The sequence below is a fragment of the Dasypus novemcinctus genome, chromosome X (assembly GCF_030445035.2).
Source record: "Dasypus novemcinctus isolate mDasNov1 chromosome X, mDasNov1.1.hap2, whole genome shotgun sequence".
NCBI lineage: Eukaryota > Metazoa > Chordata > Mammalia > Cingulata > Dasypodidae > Dasypus > Dasypus novemcinctus.
The window spans coordinates 54,817,269-54,843,200 of NC_080704.1; the positions used below are offsets into that span (position 1 = coordinate 54,817,269).

A 25,932-nucleotide genomic window follows, 5' to 3' on the forward strand; every position below is an offset into this window, starting at 1 on the left:
TGGGTGTTAGATAATATGCAGTGTATTGCTATATTGCTTTCCTACATTTCTGAATTTCATGTTTTCTCGTCACCTTAGGTATTTCAAATAAAGGATTGCAGACCCATAGTATACTTGAAGGGAATTGTGCAAAAGTCATCACACTTTTTATATTTACCCTTTATAATTGGACAAAATATTAAGAAAATATTTTTTTCCGATTCTGTGACTAACAAAATTAAATGAAGTCTCCCCAATGGTGTTTTATTTGTTCTGAAAGCATATCCCAGTAATGTCTACAAATGATTCCCCTTCCCCACATAGAAAGAGAAGACAGTAACAATTGACCAGGCCTTGCAGAATGTAAGCTAGCATATATTAAAGCTGGGAATTGGTGCCACGTAAAGTTTCATATAAAAGAGACACTTCCAAAGTGAGTACATTCAAGGCTTCTTGGGTTCTAAAGAGGTGCTTAGGTTAGAGCTCCCTCTGTTGTCTGAAAAGTGACTTAAAATAATTTGGAAGATTTGGTTTATTCCTTAACAAGATGGAGACTGTTGATATCTGAATTTATATTAAATATATTAAATACCATTTTTTTTCTTTCTGCTACCCTATTTAGTATTTGTTCCTCAGCAATGATAATACATTTATGGTCAGTGTTTTAGAGAATATGTTTATACTGATAGACTTGAGATTTTTTTTAATTAGTATTTTTTATTTTTTTAAAGAACTTTAGATTACATAAATGTACACAAACACTCACACTTTCCCACATAAACACCCCTCATTAGTGTGGTACATGTGTTAACAGTTGATGAATACATGTATTTTTTTTTTTTAGATTTTTTTATTTTATTTATCTCTCCCCTTCCCTGCTCCCCCCCCCCACCCCCAGAAGTTGTCTGTTCTCTGTATCTATTTGCTGTGTGTTTTTCTTTGTCTGCTTCTGTTGTTGCCAGCAGCATGGGAATCTGTGTTTTCTTTTTGTTGTGTCATCTTGGTGTGTCAGTTCTCCGTGTGTGTGGTGCCATTCCTGGACAGGCTGAACTTTCTTTCGCACTGGGCGGCTTTCCTTACGGGGCACACTCATTGTGCATAGGGCTCCCCTATGTGGGGGCACCCCTGCGTGGCAGGGCACTCCTTGTGCGCATCAGCGCTATGTGTGGGCCAGCTCCACAGGTCAAGGCGGCCCTGGGTTTGAACCGCAGACCTCCCATGTGACAGACAGATGCCCTAACCACTGGGCCAAGTCCACTTCCCTGATGAATACATATTGAAACATTGCTAATAACCATGGATTTCTTTTTTCAAGAGGTACCAGAGATTGAACCCAGGACCCCATACATGGGAAGCAGGCACTCAACCACTGAGCTACATCTGCTCCTCAATGAGAGTTGTTTTTTTTTCATTTATTTGTTTATTTTTGTTTTTAAAAGGTTCCAGGGATTGAACCCAGGACCTTGTATGTGGGAAGCAGGCACTCAACCACTTGAGCTATATCTACTCCCTCACTGATTTTTTTTTGTCTTTTTAAATTATCTTTTTATTATCTTTTTTTTAAAGATACCTAGATCACACAAAATGTTACATTAAAAAAATAAGAGTTTCCCATATATCCCACTCCCCACAACCCTCACTCCTCCCACATCAACAGCTTCTTTCATTAGTGTGCTACATTCATTGCATTTGATGAGTACATTTTGGAAACTAGAGATTTTAACAATAAACTTTTTAAAATTTCATTCAAAAATGTGAAAATTGAGACCATTCCAAGTCCCTTTATATATATCCATTTTCCCCCTTTTAGCCCAGATATTGAATACTCAAATTGAGGCCTGAATTAAATTCCTGAAGGTATATATTCTTTTATATCTGTTATGCATATAATTTTTGGCACTGAGTTTACTAACCCCCAGAAATTATATGTAAAACATATGTAAGTACATGTGTGCAATTTTCTCATCAGGGTCCATAGCCTTCATTGTTTTGTGTTCCAGAAAAAGTTGAGAACCATTGAAATGGTAGACAAGCTTCTACCATCTTATGATCATACATAAATCTCCAAAAGGCCAAGTAAGTAGTTTTCTGCCCAATAGAATGGCCAGGAGATAAGGGCATTCCTAGAACCGGCATTGGCCTTTCTGCTGCCAGTCTGAAAGGGGCTTTTTCTTAGGGAGGAAGTCTGCTTCTATTTCCTAGCAAATGTTCTGGGCCCCAGGGGAAGAAAAGTTTGGAATGTTAGGAACCTTATAAAATGATGCCCTGATAGCATGAGAGTAACCTGACTGGTTAAAGTTCAGTTTTGGTTCTTGAGCTAAATAAATTTGTTCTACTAAACCACCTACTCAGACTCAGCATAGGGGGCATTCCAAATAAATTGATGATGCAGGTCCTACCCCAGTGACCTTATAGTCTTACTGAAAAGACGAAACACAAATAACATCAGGTGTAGAGAATACATGGTGCTGACTATATACTTTTCAAGGAAAATCACATAGAATGTGGTAGGTGGGGGGTTGGGGAAGTAAAGCAGATACAAGGGGCTACAGTGGCCTGGGAGATTCTTGAAGAGGTCTTTTTTTCATACAATAAACTTTATTTTTAAAGAAGTTTTAGATTACAGAAAAGTTACATTGGGAGTATAGTGGATTCCCATATACCCCACCCCCTCCCCCTTTCCCATTTTCCCCTATTAATAACATCATACATTAGTGTGGTACTTTTGTTACACTTGATGAACAAATATTGAAGCATTGCTACTAACCAAGGTCTATGGTTTACATTATGGTTTACACTTTGCACTGTATAATTTTATAGGTTTTGACAAAATGTATAATGGCCTGTATCCATCTTTGCAATATCATGCAGAACAACTCCAATGCCCTAAAAATGCCCTTTGTTCCACCTATTCTTCCCATCCCTCCCCTTAGAACCTCTGATAACCATTATGTTTATATCAATGTTAGAAGTTCTCTTGGAGGGTCTTAAAGTGTCTTGAGCTAGGCCTTGAAGGGTGAGAAGGGTCTGACTATGCAGAGGAGTTGACAGTGTACAGCAGAGAAACTGCTTAGATTAATGCATGGAGATGAGAATTAGAATGGCTGGTTGTAGAGAAAACCAGGAAGACTGCCTGTTCAGATCAAGGGCTTTGTGTTTGGGTGTGGTGGCGCTTGAAAGTGAACAGGTGAGGTGAGGAGCAGCAGAGTTTAGATCAGGAATCAACAAACTTTCTTTAAAGACCAGATAGTATTTTAGGCTTTGAAGACTGCATATTCTTCTTTATTTGTTGTTTGTTTTTTTTCAACCCTTTAAAAAGGGAAAAACGTTCTTAGTTTGTTGGCCTCTCAAAAACAGGCCTCAGACAGTAGTTTGCCAACCACTGTTTAAAATGAGAGGAGAAATCCCTGGAGTGTTTGCTGCTGTACAATGATGCCAAATCCTTGTTTTAGTAAGAAGAATCTGGCAACCAAATAGAGGAAGAGCTGAAGGTGTAGAAGAGGAAGACAGAATTTAGAAATGAATCAATCCAGGCATTGCGTGATGAGAACTTGAATGAGACAGTCATGGTGGGAATGGAGAAGATCAGAGTCTAGGGGCCACTCTGTAAGGAAGAATAGCAAACTTCAGAGACACAGTGGATGAAGGAAAGCGGGTAGTATGAGTCCAAGAATTTGTGTCTGGAAGATAGGAAACATGGTGGTGAAGTGGACAAAGGGAATTTGGGAAAGGAGGCGATTGAAGGTAATATTAACTTAGTAACTGCTGTAACTTGAATCTGAGCTGAGGGTCAGTCTTCTGGGTCAGGCAGAGGTCCTGAAGCCACTGTGATGAATTAGTTAGTGATGCCAGGCCACATGGAGAGCCAGGTGTCACCCATTTTAGGCTCTAATGACAGCAGAGCAGCAAGGAGGAAGGATGGTAAAATTGGGGGTAGTAAAAAGGAAGCCTAAAATGTTTTTCAAACTAACCCCCTTCGCTAGTAATTCATTTACGTACTTGTCCAGCTTCATTCCATAAAGGATTTGAAGTAGCTTTCAGAATTCATTTGAGTATTGAAGTGTGATAGTCTATTCAATTCAGTATTAATTCACAAGTCCCTTTTTCTTTAACCCAAGCAAATAATTGGTGTGATTTGCTGAGTGCTTTCTTATGTGCCAGCCACTGTTAGGTGCTTTATAAATGTTAGCTCATTTGCTCCTCACAAGCTTCATTTTTTTTCTAACACTTTTTTCTTGATTACAACTGTGCATGGCATGTAGAAGGTGTTCAATAATTATTTGACTAATATATAATACATAGTCATTGAAGAACCTTTAGAAAACAGGCAAAAGAAGAAGAAAATTGGTAATCCCAATTCTCAGATAACAGTTGGGTGTATTTCCTCTTAGTTTTATTCTGTTATCCTTCAAGTCATTTCCCATAGACAGAGACATGCTGATCCAAGAACAGATGCTAGGAGTTGCTTTTCTGAGTCTTTAAAAATTACTGAATACTGGATATGACATTGTCAGCTTTGCCTCTTCTCCTAGAAGTGGAGGGTGCTCTGTGACTATATTATCAGAATAGATGTCCACCCTGGTGAGAAAATGCTGACCATTCTCTCCTCTCCTCCTTGTGCCTCCAGGCTTGCTATGGCATCCTCAAGGTCCCAGAAGGCAGCTGGTTGTGTCGCTCCTGTGTCTTGGGCATTCATCCACAATGTCTCTTATGTCCAAAGAGAGGTGGTGCCATGAAGACCACCAGGACAGGGACTAAATGGGCTCATGTCAGCTGTGCCCTGTGGATTCCAGAGGTAAGAATTCATTCAGGTCTGTGAGACAACATTTGTTCTACAGGTACCCCAGTTCCCCACGTTACAGTTGACTCAGGCTTCACATAAGGATGCTTCATACCTGCTTATGTTTTGAGCTACCTTATATCCTTCTTCAATGCAGGTGTGAGCATAAGGCCATGCTGATTAATTTATAGTAGGTACTACCGGTGGTATTTGGTAAATTTCCATAAGAGGAGAGGCACGAAAGATGAGGGTGAGTCACAGATCTTTCAAAAGGTAAAACTTGCCTTAAAATACCAAATCTTAAATGTAGATTTTCATGAGTTTTTATACAGGTGTATGCCTGTAACCACAAACCAGGCCAAGATACAGAATACCCCATAAATAGACAAAGAGTACCCCAAAAGGCTCCCTCATACCCATTTTCCAGTCCCTATCCCCCAAGAGTAACTACAATTTTTATTTCTATCATCATAGATAAGTTTGTTTCTGTTTTTGTGTTTCATAGAAATGGAATCATAAAGTATGGACTCTTCTCTGGCTTCTTTCACTCAGCACTCCATGTTGTAGTATATATCGGTAATTCATTTCTCTCTCTTACTGAGTAGTAGTCCATTGTATGGATATACCATGATTTATTTACCCATTCTCATTTGGTGGACATTTCCATTTTAGGCTATAACAATAGCTCTTCTACCCGCTGTGACAATTTCCCTTTGGTTTTTGAAATGCTTTTCAGAGCCTAGACTCTACATTTGCTTAAGAGCTTCTTTATTCAAAACTCTATTCCTCAATATTTAAGCTTGTCCTTTAGTTGCTGGTATTCCTTATGGGCTACATGCACACTAAATCGACTAAAACAGGGCTTCCAGACCTGTCTTCTCCTTACTTCTTTTTTTTTTTTTTTTTTAAGATTTATTTATTTATTTAACTACCCCCCCCCCCCCCATTGTCTGTTCCCTGTGTCTATTTGCTGCGTCTTGTTTCTCTGTCCGCTTGCTTCTGTGTGTCAGCGGCACGGAAAATGTGGGCGGCGCCATTGCTGCACTTTCTTTCACGCTGGGTGGCTCTCCTTACGGATGCACTCCTTGCACGTGGGGCTCCCCTACATGGGGGACATCCCTGCGTGGCACGGCACTCCTTGCGCGCATCAGCACTGCGCATGGGCCAGCTCCACACGGGTCAAGGAGGCCCAGGGTTTGAACCGCGGACCTCCCATGTGGTAGACGGACGCCCTAACCACTGGGCCAAGTCCGTTTCCCCTTCCTTACTTCTTATGGCTACCTTTTTTGAGCAGTGTGATATCCTACTCAAATCTTCTCTCCCCAACCCCCATCCAAGCCAGCAAATTTGTTAGGCAGTTTAACTGCATGATGGGAGAGGCTGCAGAATTTAGTTCGTGGAGAGCTGATATATACTATAACAGTTATTCATTCTCCTTTAAAACTTCCCTAGCTTTATTCTTTTTTTTTTATTGTTTATATTGGTTCCAGGGCAGTTACCATGTAACTGAATTCATGAGGTTAAACTTAAAGTCCCAGATATATACTTTTGTATCCCCATAGATATAGAAGTCAGTGTTTTTAAAAAATTGTAGTGGCTTCTTGTTCTCACTAAGAACATCCAGTTTACAGATATATGAAATGAGCTCTTGGGTTTCTGGCCTAAAGAGTGTCTGATTTCGAGCAGCAAATACTCAAGCTAATAGAGCAGGCTCTCTCATAAAAGTCTTTAGCATAAGTCAGTAAGAGTTCTTTAAAAGTAAAAGAAACTTTCGCTCCTATTGACTTTGTCTTATAGTTGCCTATACCTTATGGGCTGTTCAAGATCTCTCTTGATAGTTTCCTGATGTGAACAGAGATAGTACTATTTTACTCAACAGTCCTTCACTTTTTAAAGTTGTGTCTCTCTTAGAAAATATCCACAACACTTTTTACCAGCAGGTGCTTGACACCTTATTTTCATATGGAAAAAAAATGTCCATCTTTTTTTTAAAAGCATCACTTTCAGCACTCTCCCACTAATTTCACTTTGAAGCTACTTTGACTGAGGGAAATGGGGTAAACCAATGATAGTTATGTGATTTTAAAGACTTTGGTTTAAAAGTGTTTTATTCTTTTGGACTAATGAAAACATTCAAAGGTTTCCTGGGGTGATGATTACAGAACTCTGTGAGAGCCACTGAGTGTACACTTTGGATAGAATGTGTAAGGTAGGACTGTATAGCACAGTGAACCATGTGGTGGAAGATGGACTGTGGTTAATAGTACAAATATGAGAGTGTTCTCTCATGAACTGTAAAAAATGTACAATACTAATAAATAGAGTTAATAATAGGGGGGTGTTTGGGAAAAAATACCAAGTGTACCCTATGGACCACAGGTAGTGATGATAGTTTGATCATGTTCTTTCATAATCTGTAACAAATATTCCACAACAGTAGAAGGTATTGGTAGAGGGGTGACGTATGAGAATTCTGCACATTATACATGATTGTTTTGTAAGCTCATAATCTCTGTAATTTAAAAAAAATTTTAAATGTTGTTATCCTCATCCTTTCGACTTATATGCTGCAGTCTTTTCATTATCAAAATTGCTATTTTCCAATAATATCATTTCTTCGTAAACTAAACTGGAAGACTTAACATTGCCTTTGTTTTTTGTTTTTAATTGATATAATGAAATAACAAGCATCTAAAGCACCATCTCTAACATAACATATGACAGAAGTTAGATTTTGTGAATTTTAATTCCTTTCCTTAGTAGCTTCCTTTGATTCATAATTTATTAAGCTAATCATGCTTACTTTACACTCCTGCCTTCTTATGCCATATCAGAATCATTTATATTACTAGAAATTATTGAAGTTCTGAGCAGTGAATAAAGACAGCTTCTATTTATTCTTGGTTCCATATTAACCTTAAGACATGTGGCTCTCCTCATTGTTTTGATGTTCTGAGTTTCATGTGACATCATTTGTAATTTGTGAAATGTACTTTATAATGCCTTGGTGCTGCCTCTCTTTTATGGTGGTGGTTTATTTATAGGTCAGCATTGCTTGTCCTGAGAGGATGGAACCAATCACGAAGGTTTCCCACATCCCACCCAGTCGATGGGCCTTAGTGTGCAACCTGTGCAAGTTAAAGACAGGGGCGTGTATTCAGGTAAGTCTGCATGAGAAGTAGTGGAGTAGGCTAATACCAGATTAGCCAGACTTGCCCTCTAAGTGAGAATGTCTTAACTGAGAGGTCATTCAAGAGGCTGCCCATTCACTTCTAGGGTTATGTGGTTGTACAGACCATTTCAAGAACTCCTTTTTTGGCATTGCCTCTGGATCCTTCAGGTTATTCTTTTTGATAGCCACAGGAGTAGTTACTATCCATTCTGTGCTGTCAGACTTAATGAATAAGATGAGTGCTGAAACTACATGATACCATCCTGGGTGTAAACAAGCCTTAAAACTCGAACAACCAGGCCCATGTCTTTGTGTGGCTCACTGACTGATGTGGATGGACTTGAGGGTTCTGGGGTGATTTATAAATGACCCTCTTGCTGGACTAAGTGTAACTCATTTGGTAGTGAAAGATGCATTTGAATGGATCAATTCTGGTGGGTTGGCTTGAAAATCATTCTCATAGACACTTATTGTATATAGCAATGCAAGTAAGATTCCTGAGATATCTAGGGCACAGGAATTTGGCTGCTTGAAATAGAAGTAGTGACTGCTGGGACAGATGCCAAGTAGGAGTATAAGTGAACAATTTGTGTCCCCAGTCAGCCTGGCTGGTGTGGCACCCAAGAGCAGCGATTAGTGGATGGATAGAAATGGAAAGGGCCTATTACCTCCAGCAAAAGGCACAAAGATGCGGACCCTTCTAAATTATCATATCCCTTTCCATTCAGTAGTGTTAAGTGGTTCTGCTTTGAAGAGGGTAGGAAGGGCTAACCTTCTACTACCTGGATCTCCTGCCTCTGAGGTTGATTGGAGTTAAATTTGCCTGTTGACTTCTTCATGGAAATGGAACCATATGATGTCACAGCTTAGGGACAGTGGCTCTACATGATTCATAAGTTTCATTACTATCTGGCATAACAACATATTCCAGGCTCATCTTATAGATATTTTGCTGCAGACCTGAGATCAGCTGCTCCTCCAAGAAACCCTGATTCTTTTACTGAGAAACAGTATTTAAATAACTAGAGGCCCTTTTAACTTTTTTTTTGTAAGATTTATTTTTTATTTATTTCTCTCCTCTTCCCTCCCTCCCCCTGTTGTCTGCTCTCTATGTCCATTCACTGTGTGTTCTTCTGTGTCCACTTGCATTCTTGTCAGTGGCATCGGGAATCTGTGTCTCTGCTGCATCAGCTCTCCGTGTGTGCAGCGCCACTCCTGGGCAGGCTGCGCTTTTTTTGCGCAGCGCAGCTCTCCTTAGGGGGAACACTCCTTGCACGTGGGGCTCTCCTACATAGGAGACACCCCTGTATGGCACGGCACTCCTTGCATGCATCAGCACTGCATGTGGGCCAGCTCACCACACGGGTCAGGAGGCCCCGGGTTTGAACCTGGACCTCCCATGTGGTAGGCGGACGCTCTATCAGTTGAGCCAATTCTGCTTTCCCCCTTTTAACTTTTTAAAATTCATTTTTACATCTAACTGAAGTGGATACTTCCTCCTTCCTCTTGGTCCTTTTTTTTTTTTTAACTTTTTCTGTTGATTTTTATTTAACTATAGCACTTTTTAATTGTTAAGGAAAAAATATAAAGGAAAACTATTCCCATGAGTTCTGCTACCCTAACACATCACCTGTTTGTTTTTCTAAGTTCTCTCTTAGCTGATTCCCCATATCTGATCTTATTGGGGACCTAAACTGAATCATTCTACTATGAATTTCCCCAAGTACACAGTAGAGTGCTGATTATTAGTGCTCAATTGGTGTTTATGAACTAAATATCCATATTTAATTATACTATAGGTTAGTTTGTAATATGCATTTCCTCATGTTTCGTAATTAAGTCATTTTATAATAGCACATTTATTTTATGTCTAGTAATTTACTTATTTTCCTCATTATGATACCTGCATTCCCCTGCCCCCATTTTTTTGTTGTTTTAAAGAATGATTTTTCTCCATTAGCTTTAATTTTACTAGGAAGTATTGGGGAATTAACTAAATTTTTTTTTTTATAATTTTTTTGTTTTTTATTGACTTTGTAATAATATTACATTAAAAATATATATGTGAGGTCCCATTCAACCCCACCCCCCTACCCCCCCTCTCCCCCCCCCCAACAACACTCGTTCCAAGGATGGTTTTTAATAACAGTTAGTATTGGCAGCATAACAGTGGTGAGAGAAAACTGTTCTTGTCCTTAGCAGACCGGGGTTTGCATTACAGCCCTGCATTACCACAATCTGTCCTATTTACAATAGTTCATACCCACAAGAATGTAGATTAGTTATTATCATGAGTTTTATCTTCTCAAGGATACTGTAAGCTCAGACTATTTCATCTTTGAATCCCTCACCCTCTCAATGTGGCAGACAGACAGTAAATAATAGATTGATGGATAGATGATGGGTGGACAGATGGATATGTAAGATGCATTCTAGAACAGCTTTCTCCATTGCAGGTTGGTGGTTCTTATTTTCATTACCTAGAGTTTATATTCTGATATTCTGTATTTTTTTTAAAAGTCTTACCAAATCAAAATTCTTAAATCATTTATTATAAGCAATTATATTTATTCGACAAATATTTGAGTACCTAATTGTGTGTCAGGCCCTGTTCTAGGCACTTTGGCTCCATCAGTGAACCAACAAAGAACCTTTCACCATAGAGCTTACATTTTAGTTGGGAGAGATAGATAATAAACAATAGATATTAAGGAGCATTTTAGAAGGTGCTATAGAAGGGAAAACTGTGGAGTACAGTAAGAAGATAGGGAGTGTGGGGCAAGGGGGCATGAGGTGCAAGTTTGAATAGAGTGGTCAGGGTAGAACCCATTATGGAGGTGACATTTGAGCTAAGATTTAAAGGAGGAAGAGGGAGCTATGCAGATATTTGGGGTAAAAGTGTTCCAAAGAGTAGGCATAGCCAATGCAAAGGCCCTGAAGTAGGAGTTTGTCTGGCCTGTTTGAGTGATAGGAAAGAAGCCAGTGAGAGTAGACCAGAGCAAGGAGGAAAAGAACATTAGAGGTTACAAGGAGGTCTAATCAATTAGGGCAGAGGTTGGCAGACGTTTTCTATAAAGGGACAGACAGTTAATATTTTAGGCTTTACAAATCATACAGTCTTAGACAATACTTAAACAAATGAGTGTGTCTATGTTCCAAAAACACTTCACTTATAGACTCTGAAATTTAAATTTCATATAAATTTCATGTCATAAAATATTCTTCTTTTAATTTTTTCCAGCATTTAAAAATATAAAAACCATTCTTAGTTCCCAGTCCTAGCTGGTGGACCACAAGAAAATAGGTGGCCAGCAACATTTGGTCTGCAGGCTGTTGTTTGCTGGCGCCAGGTATAGGGCTTCAGGTGTTATTATAAAATCTTTGGCTTTCATTCTGAGTTTAAAGGGGAGCCATTTTCAGGTTCTGAGCAGATGAGTGGCGTGATTTGACTTAAGTTTTTAAGGGATCAATCTGTGGAATTACATGATATCTGAGATTTGCTTCAAAATAATCTGAAGGGCAGAATAGTTGGGGGGGTAAGGATGAAAAAAGATTAGTCACATATTAATAATTGTTGAAGCTTCATTATGGTTATTGGGGGGCATTATTATAGTATTTTCTCTGCTCTTATATATATTTCAGCATTACCATAGTAAAAGGTTAAGAAAAAGGCACTCTGACTGCTGTATTCAGGATATACTATAAGGAGAGAAGGGTAAAAACAGGAAAAGCAATTAGGAGGTATCTTAGTTTGCCAGACTTGCTATCACAAATACCACACAATGGGTTAGTTTAAACAACAGGAATTTATTGGCTCACAGTTTTGAAGCTAGGAGAAAGTCCAAATCTAGTTATTGTCATGGCTTACTTTCTAGCATTCTGCAGCTGACTGCAGGCAAACCATGGGTCTTGCCCATCATGTGGCAGTGTCCTCTCCTTTCTCTTCTGGGTCGTAGCTGATTTTCTGCTTCTGGCTTCTTCCTGTGGCTTTCACTTTATAAGGCCTCCAGTAATCCGGATTAAGACCTACTTTGGTTCAGTTGGGCTACACCTATACTAAAAATAACATCTTCCAAAATTCCTATTTATAATAGTTCATACCCACAAGAATGCAGATTAAGAACATGTTTTTTCTGGGATACATAACTCATTCTACCATAGGAGGCTATTACAGTAATCCATAAGAGAGATGATGGTGGCGTTGACCAGAGTGGTAGCTGTGGACATGGTGAGAAATGGTTGGATTCTAGAAAATTTTGAAGGTAGAGCCCAACAGGACTTACTCTGGATCAGATATGAGGTACGAGAGGAAGATAGAAGTTAAGAATGACTCCACATTTTGTGCCCAAACAGTGGGAAGGTTGCCCTAAACCAAATGGAGAAATCTGCAAGTAGAACTGATTTAGGGGGAAAAGATCAAGATTTCAGTATTGAACATTTAAATTTAAGCTGTCTATCAGACTTCTAAGTGAAATTGTCAGACTGGCAGTTCACAAGTGAATGTGGAGTTTGAGAGAAAGTTTTAGACTGAAGACATAAATTGGGAGTCATTGGCATATAGATCACCTTAAATCCTGGGCTGGGTAAAATTACAGAGTGTAAATAGAGAGGAGAAAAGTACCAATGACTGGGCCTTGAAGCATTCACAAATTAAAAGGTTAAGGAGAATAGAAAGAAATAGCAGAGGACACTGAGAAGAAGCCACCAAGGAGACAGGAGGAAAACTGAGAGAGTATAATAACCTAGAAACAAGTGAAGAAAGTGTTGCAAGGAAAAGGAAAAGACCAGTGGTGTAAAATGCAGCTGAAATAAAATGAGGACTAAAACTTGACTGCTGAATTTAGCAATGTGATTATTTGTAATCTGGATGAACAGTGTTGGTGGAGTGGTAAATGGTAAAAGCTGCATTGGCAAGGGTCTGAGGCAAAGAAATGGGGAATAGCAGTCAGGAGAAGTGAGGTAAGGGGTCCTTTTCTTTAAGATGGAAGACATAACAGCAATATGTATGCAAGGGAATGATACAGTGGAGAGGAAGAAATGCTGGAGCCAGGTCTTTTGGCAGGTGAGAAAAATGGGGTAAACTATGTATGAGTGAAGGGATGACTTCAGATAAGCGTGGTTTTGTTTTTCTCCACCTATGTTCTACTTTAACGAATAGAGTGGTCTTTGTTTTCTATGGTTGACATGTGGTTTTTCCTTTGAGAAAACATCAAAAGTAATTTTTCATTTTAAATCACCCCTAAGTAAAATTAATTCCAAACGCCTTAGTAATTTAACATTTTGTTTTCTGTGAAGGAATCAGAAGTATAGTAAACAAAATAGTAATTTAGAAGGTTTAAGTTTTACCTAATCATTGTTCTTTTGCTTTATAAGTGCTTTATGGAAATTTCTTAATTTTGAATTAAGATTTCTCTGACTTCCTGCCTCCTGGGAGGTCCCCATCTCTCCTCTTCTGTTTAATTTGAGTACATCCAATGAGCAAGGACAGAATCTAACAACAGTCGGTTTGGAGTCTCAACTAGCAAATATCTACAGCCTCCGTATCTGGGAACTAGAATCTTTCTCTTGAGTGTGAAGGCTTCTAGTAATCCTGGAGCAGATCCTAAAGACTTGTTTAAAATAAGGTACCCCAGACAGCTCTGGATTTTACTTAGCCCTGAACACAGTCCCCCAAACTGCCCAGCTTTCCACAATTCCTATAGGGTTCTTTTAAATCTTATATTCAAGCCCCAGTCAGCCTAGATCCAGATGCTTTAGATGTTCCCTGAAAGGAAAGAAAGAACAGTAGTTAAGAATATAGCCTTTGGAGTCAGACTCCCTGGATTCAAATCCTTGTTCCACCATTTGCTTGTTACGCAAATCTTGGCAAAGTTACATAACATGTCTGTGCCTCAGTTTCCATATTTATAAATGGAGATGATAATAGTTTCTACTTAATAAGGTAGTAAAGAGTGCAGTGCCTAACAGATGGTAATACTTAGTGAATGTTAGTAATATTAGTAATAGTGCTTGCTGTTATTTATTTTACTGTTATTCTCTGGAGTCAATTTGACTTTGCTGATGCAAACCCATAGCCACTCATCCAGCAAAACTAAAGAGAATCATCAAACATTTGGGATGGGGTAGGTGCCCCTTTTGACAGTAAAGGAATGTGAACTTGTCCAAGGTCACATACCAGGTATACTGAAGTCAGGTTAAATTAGTGGATTTACTGTTAGACTAATTTGAGTTTGACTATGAGGGATGTGAACTTTAAAAAAAACTAATGAAAATATTTATCAAGTGAGGAAATGCTAAGTAAGCAAGCACATCCATTCAATGACTGTTTAAAAGGTGGTAGGAAAGGAGAAGGAAAGGAAAAGGTAGACATAAAAGGGAACAAAAAAAAACCTCATACAAGGAAAATGCCTTAATATTTTTCAAATTAATATTTGCCAAATTTTATAATTAAAATGTCCTATAAAATATTCTATTTGTAGTTAACAGCAATATTGTAATATTCTTGCATTAGTGTCAAAGAAGGTACTGTGTTAGAAAAAATATTTCAAATGTACGCTATAGACCATAGTTAGTGGTAATAGTCTGGTGACGTTATCTTATAATCTGTAACATGTACCACAACAGTATAATGTTTTCTATGGAAATTCTGCACATTGTTCCTGATTATTTTGTAAGTTCTCACACACACACATATATATATGTTCTATTGGAAGACTAGGCTCAAGTAGTAGCTATCATGTCAGCACAAATTGTTTTTTTAAATATATTTTTCTTTATTTTTAAAAGATACTTAGATTATATAAAATGTTACATAAAAACTATAAAGGATCACCCTGTGCCCCATTCCCTATACCTCCCACTTTTCCCCACATTAAGCACTTCTTTCATTAGTGTGGTACATTCATTACAATTGATGAACACATTTTGGAGCATTGCCACACAGTATGGATTATAGTTTACATTGTAGTTTACAGTATCTCCCACTCCATTCTATAGTTTATGGCAGGATATATAATATCCTGTATCTTTTTTTGCAATGTCATTCAGGACAATTCCAAGTCCTGAAAATGCCCCCATATTACACCTCTTTTTCCGTCCCCTGCCTTCAGCAACTCAAGCAGCCACTGTCTCCACATCAATGATATAATTTCTTCCATTACTAGAATCACAATAAGTCTATAGTAGAATACCAGTAAGTCCACTCTAGTCCATATTTTATTCCCCAATCCTGAGGATTCTGGGATAGTGATGCCCACTCCACCTTTAATTGAGAGAGGGCTTCGATCCCAAATGGCTGATGGATGGGACTCTGTTGCTTGCAGTTGTAGACTCTAAGTTCCTTGGTGTGCGGACATTGTAAATCCTCCCAGGGCCCACTGGATGGAATGGGGGAGAGTATGGGCTATGATGTGGACCATTGACCATGAGGTGCAAAGATGCCCAGAGATGAGCTTACCAAATGCAATGGATGTGCATGATGATGGGAGTGAGGGTTGCTGGAGGGGTAGTGGTGGGGTGGGGGTGGTGGGGTTGAATGAGACCTCATATTTTTTTTAATGTAATATTTTTACAAAATCAATTTTTAAAAAAAGGAAAAAAAAATAATGTTGTAAGTTCCTTGGTGTGGTGATTGTCCATCCTCATCTCCTTGTTAGTTGTCCCGGATGAGTCCAATGAACTGGCGAGTAGGTGTTGGAACTCTGCTGAGGCTCAGGGTCCAGCTGGCACATAGACAGCCCAGAGATTCAAGACTCTTGGACATAAACCTACCGACTCCAGTGCTAACTATTGGTTCAATAAAAGGGACAGAAGAGGCATGTGTATGTAGAGAAGTCACATCTGAGTCTAACTCTGTCACAAGATCACAAACTCCAAAGTAGGGCCCACTGGCAAGGCACCAAACTCTGGAGCTATCTGCCATGACCATAACCTGGGTGTCTCTGTAGCCTTCAGGAGACACACTATTTGGGGTAGTATCTACTTTGGCTATCTATTAGATCCTGCTGAGACATGCAGAAATGTGACTTCTCTGATGACCTCCTGGCTCACTTTGAAGTCTCTTAGCCATATAAACTCTTTGTCTTTACCATTTCCCCCTTTTATTCAAGGTCTTTTTCAAGTTCCAGCACCATCCGGTACTTGGTAGTAATCCCTCAGTGCCAGGGAGGATCATCCCAGGGAGTCATGTCCCATGCTGGGGGGAAGGTAATGCATTTATATGCTGAGTTTGGCTTAGAGAGTGGCCACATTTGAGTAACATGGAGGCTCTGAGAAGGTAACTCTTAGGTACCCTACAACACTAGGCTAAGTTGCAATTTCAAGAGCAAAAGGCTCATAAGCATAGTTATCAATATCAAGAGCCCATCAATGGACCATCCTTCTTCACTGGTCATTGCCCCTGTACTTGGAGAATTGGTGCTGTTCCATTAGAGAATGTGGCAGAGCTCCCCAGGATGGGAATTCAGTATTCTTTCAGTTGTTGTGTGAAACTCTACCCACTGTGGCAATGCCCCATGAGCATTTGAACGTATTTATATACTTTTTATGAATTCCCAGGTGAACTTCCTCCCTTGTATCTCCCATCACTTACATCCCACACCAATGATCCTCCCTTGCCATAGTTGTAACCCTTCTGTGATCCAAAACTTCTTCAAAAATGGAGCCAAGAATATTGCCAAATTCAATTAATAGGAAAATGAGATAGTAATGATAGCTTTCAACATAAGAAATAAAATACATAATAATTTAGAAAAACAAAAACTAAAATAAAGTAAAAACAATTAGGATATTAAAAAATCAAAAATATTTTTTAAAATTTTTTTTGAAATTTTGCCTTTCATCATTGTAATGACTGTTGTCCTGTATGGACAATAGCAATTTCTTCCATGTCTTCCCCAGTGTATTAGTCAGGCAAAGGGGTGCTTATGCAAAATACCAGAATTTGGTTGGTTTTATAAAGGGTATTTATCTGGGGTAGGAGCTTACAGATACCAGGCCATACAGCATAAGTTACTTCCCTCACCAAAGCCTATTTTCATGTGTTGGAGCAAGATGGCTGCCAATGTCTGTGAGGGTTCAGACTTCCTGGGTTCCTCCCTTGCAGGGTCTTGCTTCTCTCTGGGTTCAGGGTTCCTCTCTTCCTGGGCTTGTTTCTCTTTCCTCTGTGACCTTACTTCCTGGGGCTCCAGCTTAAGGCTTCAGCATCAAATTCCAACATTAAAACTCCAACATCAAAAACCCCCAACTCTGTCCTTTGCCATGCCTCTTTTTTTTTTTTTTAAAGATTTATTTATTTATTTAATTTCCCCCCCTCCCCTGGTTGTCTGTTCTTGGTGTCTATTTGCTGTGTCTTGTTTCTTTGTCCGCTTCTGTTGTTGTCAGCGGCACGGGAAGTGTGGGCGGCGCCATTCCTGGGCAGGCTGCTCTTTCTTTTCACGCTGGGCGGCTTTCCTCACGGGCGCACTCCTTGCGCGTGGGGCTCCCCCACGCGGGGGACACCCTTGCGTGGCACGGCACTCCTTGCACGCATCAGCGCTGCGCATGGCCAGCTCCACACGGGTCAAGGAGGCCCAGGGTTTGAACCGCGGACCTCCCATATGGTAGACGGACGCCCTAACCACTGGGCCAAAGTCCGTTTCCCTGCCATGCCTTTTATCTGTGAGTTCCTACCCACCGAGGAGTGGGGACTCAGTGCCCTAATGACATGGCCCAATCAAAGCCCTAATCAAAACTTAATCATGCCCAGGTGCAGACCAGATTGCAAACATAATCCAATATCTATTTTTGGAATTCATAACCATATCAAACTGCTACACTCAGTGTCTTACTTTTTTTTTTCATTATGTCTTCAAAGAAGTTTTAGGTCACAGTAATGTCACATACAGAATATAGGTACAAAGTTTTAAGACAGTTCTAGCCCCTGCCTTTGGGAGTTTATAGTTTTAAGGGAGGCCAGATATAAACATGGGAAGAGTTAAATAACACTGCAGTAATACCTGCCTTGCATATTCCTCAGACTTTGCAGAACCTTAGGGATAAGAGATCAGAAGGGCTGGTGGCCACTGATGGTGCTAGAGTTTAAGTATACAGTGAATGAATGTAGGTTTTGTGGGCTGGTCTGGGCCATTTATGACATTATTCCTTGACCAAGTTTTGAGCAGATTACTCCAGTACTACCCAATTGTCTGCTCACAGATTACTGGATGATTAAGGGAAACCAAATGGGCACTATCGTGTTGCAGGATATATGCCTACAGTTGAGAGAATATGCTCAAAGTCCTTGGTGTTCCAGTCAGGTGTCATCTGCATTTGAGAAGGACACACTGTTTTCTGTTTGGCATAGCAAAATAGTTCTTTAAAAGGGCAAGAAGTGTCTTAATTCCTAAGCCAAATTCTTTTTTTAAAAAATATTTCAGTAGCCCATGATCTATTTATTTTATAGTTCTTGTATTTCAGTTAAAAATTATCAAAGTAATACATGTACTTGGTTAAAAAAATTAAACAATATTGAAGATCTTATAAAGAAAAACATTTCCCTGCCCCACCTTTCCTATCCCCATGTCTTTCTCCCTAGCAGTTTCTGTTTTTCATTTGTTCAGGGCTTAACCCAGTATTTCTACTCATCTGTTTGTGTATGTTTTTTTATTATTGGTGTTGTTAACTTTATTGTGTACATTTTAAATTTTGAAAATATAAACAATTAAAAAGAAAACAGTTCAATAAAAATATACATTTCTCAATTAAATGTACTGGATACCTATAAATTTTTTTAATCATACAATATGTTACACAATATATTTGATTCACAGTAATGCAGTATTTGTCCTTTCGTGTCAGGCTTGCTTCACTCAACATAATGTCCTCCAGGTTCATCCATGTTGTCATATGCTTTACAACTTCATTTCTTTTTACAGCTTCATAATATTCCACTGTGTAAATTGACTACAGTTTGTTTACCCAGTCATCTGTTGATGGACACCTACGTTGTTTCTAACTTTTGACAGTTGTGAATAAGTCACTGTGAGAACATCAGTGTGCAAATGTCTGTTTGCATCACTGCTCTCAGTTCTTCTGGGTATATACCCAGTAGTGGTATTGCAGGGTCATGTGGCAACTCTATTTTCAGCTTCTTTAGGAACTGCCAAACAATCCTCCACAGTGGCTGTACCATTCTGCATTCCCACCAACAGTGAATAAGTGTTCCTGTCTCTCCACATCCTCTCCAACCCTTGTAGTACTCTGTCTTTTTCACACCCATCATTCTGGTAGGTGTGAAATTATAATCTCAGTGTAGTTTTGATTTGCATTTCCCTAATCGTTAGTGATATTGAGCGTTTCTTCATTGTTTTTTGCCATTCATATTTCTTCTTTGGACAAATGTCTTCTCAAGTCTTTTGCCCGTTTTTTAATTGGGTCATTTGTCTTTTTTTGTTGTTGAGTTGCAACATCTCTTTATATATCCTGTATAGTAAACCCTTACCAGATATGTGATTTCCAAATATTTTCTCCCATTGAGTTGGCTACCTTTTCATCCTTTTGACAAAGTCCTGTGAGGTGCAAAAGTGTTTAATTTTGAGGAGGAACCATTTATCTATTTTTCCTTTTGTTGCACCTGCTCTGGGTATAAGGTCCAAGGAGCCACCACCTCCTACAAAGTCTTGAAGATGTTTCCCTACATTTTCTTCTAGTAGTTTCATGGTCCTGGCTTTTATATTTAGGTCTTTGATCCATTTTCAATTGTTTTTTTTTAAGATTTATTTTTTATTTATCCCCTCCCCCCCCCCAGTTGTCTGTTTTCTGTGTCCATTCACTGTGTGTTCGTCTGTGACCGCTTCTATCCTTATCAGCAGCACCGGGAATCTCTGTTTCTTTTTGTTGCATCATCTTGTTGTGTCAGCTCTCCGTGTGTGCGGTGCTGTTCTTGGGCAAGCTACACTTTCTTTTCATGCTGGGCAACTCTCCTTATGGGGCACACTCCTTGCACATGGGGCTCCCCTACACAGCAGACACCCCTGCATGGCATGGCACTCCTTGCACGCATCAGCACTGTGCATGGGCCAGCTCCACACGGGTCAAGGAGGCCCAGGGTTTGAACCATAGACCTCCCATGTGGTAGGCAGACACCCTATCCATTGTGCCAAGTCCGCTTCCCTTGAGTTGATTCTTGATAGGGAGTGAGATAGGAATCCTCTTTCATTCTTTTGGTTATAGATATCCAGTTCTCCCAAAACCATTTGATGAAGAGAATGTTTTGTCCCATTAACAATAACTTGGTAGGTTTGTCAAAAACCAGTTGACTGTATAGGTAAGGGTTTATTTCTGGGTTCTCAATTCTATTTCATTGATCAATATGTCTATCTTTAAAGAGTACCATGCTGTTTTTACCACTGTAGCTTTGTAATATGTTTCAAGGCCAGTTGGTGAAATTCTTCCCATATTGTTCTTCCTTTTTAGAATGCTTTTGGCTATTTGGGTGCACTTTCCCTTCCAAATGAATTTGGTAATTGCCTTTTCTAATTCTGTAAAATAAGCTGTTGGGATTTTGTTTAGGTCTTTTTAAATTTCTTTTAGCATTGTTTTGTAGTTTTCTGGATATAGGTCTTGTACTTCTTTGGTTCTAAGCCAGTTTCAAGTGTTCTTTTTCAAGATTTTTGTTCCTGCCATCCTATCTGATCCAATTTCTATTCCGCAGAAATTTTCCTTACAGATAGGCCTACAGGTAGCACTTTCCCTCCAGTGAAGCTATTAAAAAAGACTCTTCTCCCTTCTTCAGTTTCTGAAAAATATGTAGGAAGTTTTCTTTTCCCCCTTTAAAAGTAAATAAACCAATTCTGGGAAGATGGCAGACTAGACAGACATGGGACTCTCTTCTACTAACCAGGACTGATTGTAGAGAACACAGAGGGGAGTAGAATTCTTTTCTATCCAGGAAAAGGGATAGGGCTGCCAGAGAAGGCTGGAGAACTGTCTCTGAGAAACTTTGAATTACGAGTCTCTTAGACTCCAGGCAAGACCCTTTATCACCTTGATCCGGCTATGTTACAGCAAACACACGCTGACCAGGCATTTAACTGAGAGGGCTGCCAAAGAGCATTTATCTACTGGCAGACCAAGGAAGTACATGTGAGAAAATTAATAAGTAAGAGATGTTTTTTCCACCCTTATAGCCTTATAGCCTCCCTCTCCAAGGCCCTAGGAAGCAGGTCTGCAACCCATTACTGGGCGCAGAGCCCAGTTTTGAACAACTAACAGGGACAATCCTAAAGACCCAGATTGAACCAAAAATCAAAGAATAGCAGTAACACACAGCCTTCTGCCATTAAATCCCTATGAAAGAGATTGTGCACCTGAGTAAACTACCATCCTAATCAGATGCCTAGACATCAGCAAAAAAATTGCGAACTTTACTAAGAAAATGGAAGACATGGCCCAGGAAAAGGAATATATCAAAGCCCCAGAAGAGATGCAGAATTTGAGACATCTAATTAACAAAATACACACAAATTTCCAAAATTAAATTAATGAGTTGAAAGACAATATGGCTAAAGAGATAAATGACATCAAGAAGACATTGAGCAAGCACAAAGAATTTGAAATCTTGCATAGAAAAGTAACAGAGTTCATGAGAATGAAAGACACAATAGGTGAGATCAAAAACACATTAGAGGGAAACGGACTTTGGCCCAGTGGTTAGGGCGTCCGTCTACCATATGGGAGGTCCGAGGTTCAAACCCCGGGCCTCCTTGACCCATGTGGAGCTGGCCATGCGCAGTGCTGATGCGCGCAAGGAGTGCCGTGCCACGCAAGGGTGTCTCCCGCGTGGGGGAGCCCCACGCACAAGGAGTGCGCCCGTGAGGAAAGCCGCCCAGCGTGAAAAGAAAGAGCAGCCTGCCCAGGAATGGTGCCGCCCACACTTCCCGTGCCGCTGACGACAACAGAAGCGGACAAAGAAACAAGACGCAGCAAATAGACACCAAGAACAGACAACCAGGGGAGGGGGGGAAATTAAATAAATAAATAAATCTTTAAAAAAAAAAAAAAACACATTAGAGGCATACAACAACAGCAGACTCAAAATGATAGAAGAATGGATAAGTGGTTCCAAAGACAGAACAGCTGAAATTGAAGAGAGAAAAGGAAAAAATTAAGGGCTCAGGGAGCTGAATAACAACACAAAACACAACATACATGCCATGGGAGTTCCAGAAGGAGAAGAGAAGGGAGAAGAAGGAGTATTTGAGGAAATAATAGCTGAAAATTTCTCAACTCTCACAAAAGAAATGAACTTAACATGTCCAAGAAGTGCAGCATACCCCAATCAGAATAAATCTGCATAGACCTACTCTGAGACACATACTTCTCAAAATGTTAAATGTCAAAGATAAAGAAAAAAATCTGAGAGCAGCAAATGAGAAGGAGACCATCACATGCAAGGAATGCTAGGTAAGACTTAGTGTGTATTTCTCAGAAACCATGGAAGCAAGAAGACTGACATGAATTCTTTATCTAGCAAAATTGTCCTTCAAATATGAAGGTGAGTATAAAATATTCACAAACAAATTTAATGAGTTCATAAAAAAGAATCTAGCTTTACAGGAAATATATAAGGAAACCTTAGAGCCTGAAAGAAAAAGACAGGAGAGAGAGGCTTTGGAGGAGAGTATAGAAGAAAGTAGATCAGAAAGGATAACCTCTAAAAGAGTAAAAAAAAAAATAGGCAAAATAATGATATGACATGAAAACCAAAGAATAAAATGGTAGAAGTAAATAATGAATTTATAGTAATGTCATTGATTGTGAATGGATTAAATTCCCCATTCAAAAGATACAGGCTGACAGAATGGATAAAAAAGCATGAACCATCCATATGCTGCTTACAGGAGACTCACCATAGACACCAGGGATACAAACTGGCTGAAAGTGAAAGGTTGAAAGAAGATACTCCATGCACATAGTAACAAAAAAAGAGCAGGGGGTAGCTATACTAATATCGGACAAATAGACTTTAAATGCAAAAAAGTTGTAACAGATACAGAAGACCATTATATATTAATAAAAGAAGCAATCCACCTAGAAGATATAACAGTCATAAATACCTATGCACCTAATCAGGGTGCCCCAAAATACATGAGACAACGGCTGGCAAAACTGAAGGGAGAAATAGACATCTTCTCAGTAATCATTGGAGACTTCAACATGCCACTCACATCATCAGATAGAACAACTAGACAGAATATCAACAGTGAAACAGAGAACTTGAACAATATGATAAACACATTAGACCTAATAGACATAAACAGAACTTTGCATCCAATATTCTGATGGGTTGTACATCCTTCTCAAGTACCCATGGATCTTTCTCCAGGATAGACCACATGTTAGGGCACAATGCAGCTCTCAGTAAATATAAAAAAGACTGAAATTATACAAAGCACCTTCTCAGATCATAATGGAATGAAACTGGAAATCAATAATAGACAGGAAGAGGTACATTCACAAATGTGTAGAGGCTAAACAACACACTCCTAAATAATCAGTGGGTCAGAGAAGAAATTACAAGTGAAGTCAGTAAATATATTGAGACAAATGAAAACAAGAATACAACTTACCAAAATTTAAGGCAGTCTTGAAAGGTAAATTTTTAGCCCTAAATGCCTCTATTAAAAAAAGAAGAAAGAGTTAAACTCAAAGATTTAACTGAACTACTGGAAAAATTAGAAAAAGAACAGCAAACCAACTCCAAAACAAACAGAAGGAAAGAAACAATAAAGATTTGAGCAGAAATAAATGAAATTGAGAACATCAACAACAAAAACAGTAGAGAAAGTCAACAAAACCAAAAGCTGATTCTTTGAGAATATCAATAAAATTGACAAACCTCTAGCCAGACTAACAAATTAAAAAGAGAAGATGTAAATGAATAAAATAAGAAATGAAAGGGCCAAAGTTAGACTGACCTCAAAGAAATAAGAAAGATCATAAGAGAGTATTATGAGAAACTATGCCAACAAACCTAGACAGCCTAGATGAAATGGACAAATTCCTAGAAAGCAACCTACACTGACACTACAAAAAATAAAAGAAGTTAACAAACCAATCACATTTAAAGAGATTGAATCATCCTCAAAAAACTCCCAACAAAGAAAAGTCCAAGACCAGATGTCTTCACAGGTGAATTCTACCAAGCATTTTGAAAAGAATTAACACCAATCCTGTTTAAGCTTGTAAAAAAAAATTGAAGAGGAAGGAAAATTATCCAACACATTTTATGACACTGATATCACTCTAATACTAAAGCCAGATAAAGGCACTACTACTAGCCTGTCCTCTAATTGAACATATTTGCAAAAATTCTCAACAGAATACTTACAAATCGAATCCAACAACATTACACATCATGACCAAGTGGTATTTATTCCTGGTATGCAAGGCTGGTTCAATATCATTCAACCTAATACACCACCTTTATAAATTGAAGGAAAAGCCACATGATCATCTCAATTGATGCAGAAAAGGCATTCAACAAAATCCAGCATCCTTTCTGGATAAATGCATTTCAAAAGAGAAATAGAAGGAAAATTCCTCAATATGAAAAGAGGCATATATAAAAAACTCTCAGCCAACATCGTACTCAAGGGGGAAAGACTGAAAGTGTTCTCTCTAAGATCAGGAACAAGACAAGGATGCCCGCTGTCACCTTTGTTATTCAACATTGTACTAGAAGTTCTAGCTAGAGCAATTACAAGGGGAAAAAAACTGAAGGCATCCAAATAGGAAAAGAAGAAAAAGACACTATTTGCAGATGATATGATCCTATATTTAGAAAATTCTAAAATGTCTACAACAAAGCTACCTTAACTAGTTAATAAATGAGTTCGGAAAAGTGGCAGGATACAAGATCAACACACAAAAATCAGTAATGTTTTGTAAACTGGTATTGAACAATTTGAGGGGGAAATCAGGGGGAAATTTCTATTTATAGTAGCAACAGAAAGACTCAAATACCTAGGAATAAATTTAACCAAAGTAGTACAGAGCTTATATGCAGAAAACTATAAAATAATGCTTTAAAAATCAATGAAGACCTAAATAAATGGAAAGATGTTACTTGTTCATGAATTGAAATGACCAGATTCGTTTGGAAAGGAAAGTGCACCCGAATAGCCAAAAGCATTCTAAAAAAGAAGAGTGACCTGGGAGGAATTTCACTCCCTGGCCTTGAAACATATTACAAAGCTACAGTGGTCAAAACAGCATGATACTGGCATAAAAATAGACATACCAATCATGGAAGTATTAAGAGTCCAGAAATAAACCGTCACCTCTATGGCCAACTGGTTTTCAACAAACCTACCAAGTCCATGTGAAGGGGACAAAACAGTCTCTTTAACAAATGGTGCTGGGGGAACTAAATATCCATAACCAAAAGAATGAAAGAGGACCCCTATTTCACTCCCTATATAAGAATCAACTCAAAGTGGACCAAAGACCTAAATATAAAAGCCAGGAGCATAAAACTGCTAGAAGAAAATGGAGGGAAACATCTTAAAGACCTTGTGGTAGATAGTGATTTCTTGGACCTCACACCCAGAGCATACAGAACAAAAGAAAAAATAGATAAATGGGACCTCCTCAAAATCAAACACTTTTGTACCTCAAAGGACTTTGTTAAAAGAATAAAAAGGTGGCCAACTCAATGGGAGAAAATATTTGGAAAGCACATGTCTGATAAGGGTTTAATATCCTTGATATATAAAGAGATATTATAACTCAAGAATAAAATCACAAAGACCCAATTTAAAAAATGTACAAAAGACTTGAATAGATATTTGTCCAAAGAAAAATACAAATGGCAAAAAAACCACATGAAAAATGTTTAATATCACTAATGATTAGGGAAATGCAAATCAAAACTACAGTGAGATATCATCTCACACCTATAAGAATGACCACTATTAAAAAGACAGAACAACAAGGGTTAGAGAGGATGTGTAGAGAAAAG

General features: G+C 38.8%; 1 protein-coding gene across 3 annotated transcripts in view; it reads left to right on the forward strand.

The window, feature by feature from the left end:
• Window positions 1-25,932, forward strand: part of JADE3 (jade family PHD finger 3) — a 246,578-nt gene that overhangs the window by 206,180 nt on the left and 14,466 nt on the right. For all 3 annotated transcript variants that reach the window (XM_023582698.2, XM_004472118.3, XM_004472117.4), the window contains exons 7-8: window positions 4,607-4,774; window positions 7,804-7,920. In XM_023582698.2, coding sequence (XP_023438466.2) covers window positions 4,607-4,774; window positions 7,804-7,920 — 285 coding nt within the window. The remainder of the gene's footprint in view (window positions 1-4,606; window positions 4,775-7,803; window positions 7,921-25,932) is intronic.